Here is a 1558-nt window from a genome sequence, read left to right as displayed (position 1 = left end):
TTGCTTTGGAAATTCAGGGACATTACTTTTTTTAAGCAGAAGTAACACTGAAGATTCAGGAAGGTTTCCTTAAATATTTGAGTAATTAAATTTAAACACCACTCTTTGTATGACATGCTTTGTTTTCTATGACCTTTTGTCACTGCTTTATCTTAGCTCAAGCAAATGCATCATTGCAAAATGCCATCACTTGCTCCATTTCATTAATAATGCTAGATGTGTGTGTACTTCATTTGCAAAGGGAAAGTTTTATGAAGCAGTTTATTGATCGCCAGCAACAGGACACTTGCTGCCTCTTGAGAAGCCTCCCTTCGGCCTCCTCTTCGTCATGCGATCACTCCAAGAGGTCTGCAATTGAAGACAACAAATACATTGATCAAAAAGTAAGAACCACTGTCTCCAATCACCACATTTACTATTGTTGTAGCATCTATGTTAGAGAAAAGGACCACCTCACTGTGTGTAGGATCCTGGAATCTAATGTCTCAGGAAAATAACGAAGACAGCAATATCATTTGCAGAAGAGATCATTCAGTCTTTCATGATTTATTATAACATTTTTAATTTATGAGTTTCAATTTTGTTTTTCTAAAAGTCTGCCCATGTGACTTGGAATATGTGGCGAGTCCCTAGACCTGCATTTTCTGGTATGCACAATAAAGGGCTTGGATCTCTAAGGGTTGATCCAGGTTTAATGATGGCCTCTATACTGCCTTCCGCAAGTTACCATGTTTATGTCCAGTTATCACATATTGGGGAATAACCAGGGAAGGTTTCTCTGGAATCAGTAATAGCAACTACCATTTATTGAGTACATACGATACGGCAGGAATTGCCTCTACGTGTAAGTACGTTATCTTCTTCATGATCTGATTTACCTATTCATTATCATTTGAAAAGTAGGTAGTGAATTTCTTTTGAGCAGATTCCACAGGAAAGTATCAGTAGGAAACCACATGCATATAAAACCAAAAAAAAAAAAAAAAAAACCCATTGCCGTCGAGTTGATTCCAACTCTTAGTGACCCTATAGGACAGAGTAGAACTGCCCCATAGGGTTTTCAAGGAGCAGCTTAAAGAAATGAAACATTTACTGTTTATCAACTTTTAAAATAAGGTATAAAACATGAAACTGATTGTTTAGGTGCAGAAAGTAAATATATATGATACATGTCATGTAGGCAACTGTGGCAAAAGCAGTTAAAAACTCAGCTACTAACTTCAAACCCACCCAGTGGGTCCTGTCCTCAGGAAACAGGCCTGGTGATCTGCTTCCGAAAGGTCACAGCCTTGAGAACCCTATGGAGAAGTCCTACTCTGCACGCATGGGGTCACTATGAGTCATAGTCAACTCAACAGCAACTAACAACAATATATACATATGTTATGATATCTATATTATATTTGGAGCCCTGGTGGTGCAGTGGTTAAGAGCTCGGCTGCTAACCAAAAGGTTGGTAGTTCAAATCCACTAGCCACTCCTTGAAAACCCTATAGGGCAGTTCTACTCGGTCCTATGGGGTCGCTATGAGTAAAAATCGACTCAACAGCAACAGGTA

The 1558-nt window shown here is 38.9% G+C and overlaps 1 protein-coding gene across 1 annotated transcript in view; it reads left to right on the top strand.

The window, feature by feature from the left end:
- Positions 1–1558, top strand: part of NALCN (sodium leak channel, non-selective) — a 392050-nt gene that overhangs the window by 284890 nt on the left and 105602 nt on the right. Inside the window, exon 16 of the mRNA XM_012557767.2 lies at positions 242–383. Coding sequence (XP_012413221.1) covers positions 242–383 — 142 coding nt within the window. The remainder of the gene's footprint in view (positions 1–241; positions 384–1558) is intronic.

Source organism: Trichechus manatus, unplaced genomic scaffold (assembly GCF_000243295.1).
Source record: "Trichechus manatus latirostris isolate Lorelei unplaced genomic scaffold, TriManLat1.0 scaffold00118, whole genome shotgun sequence".
Taxonomy (NCBI): Eukaryota; Metazoa; Chordata; class Mammalia; order Sirenia; family Trichechidae; genus Trichechus; species Trichechus manatus.
The sequence above is the reverse complement of the archived record's forward strand: the minus strand, read 5'-3'. Positions and strand labels throughout refer to the sequence as shown.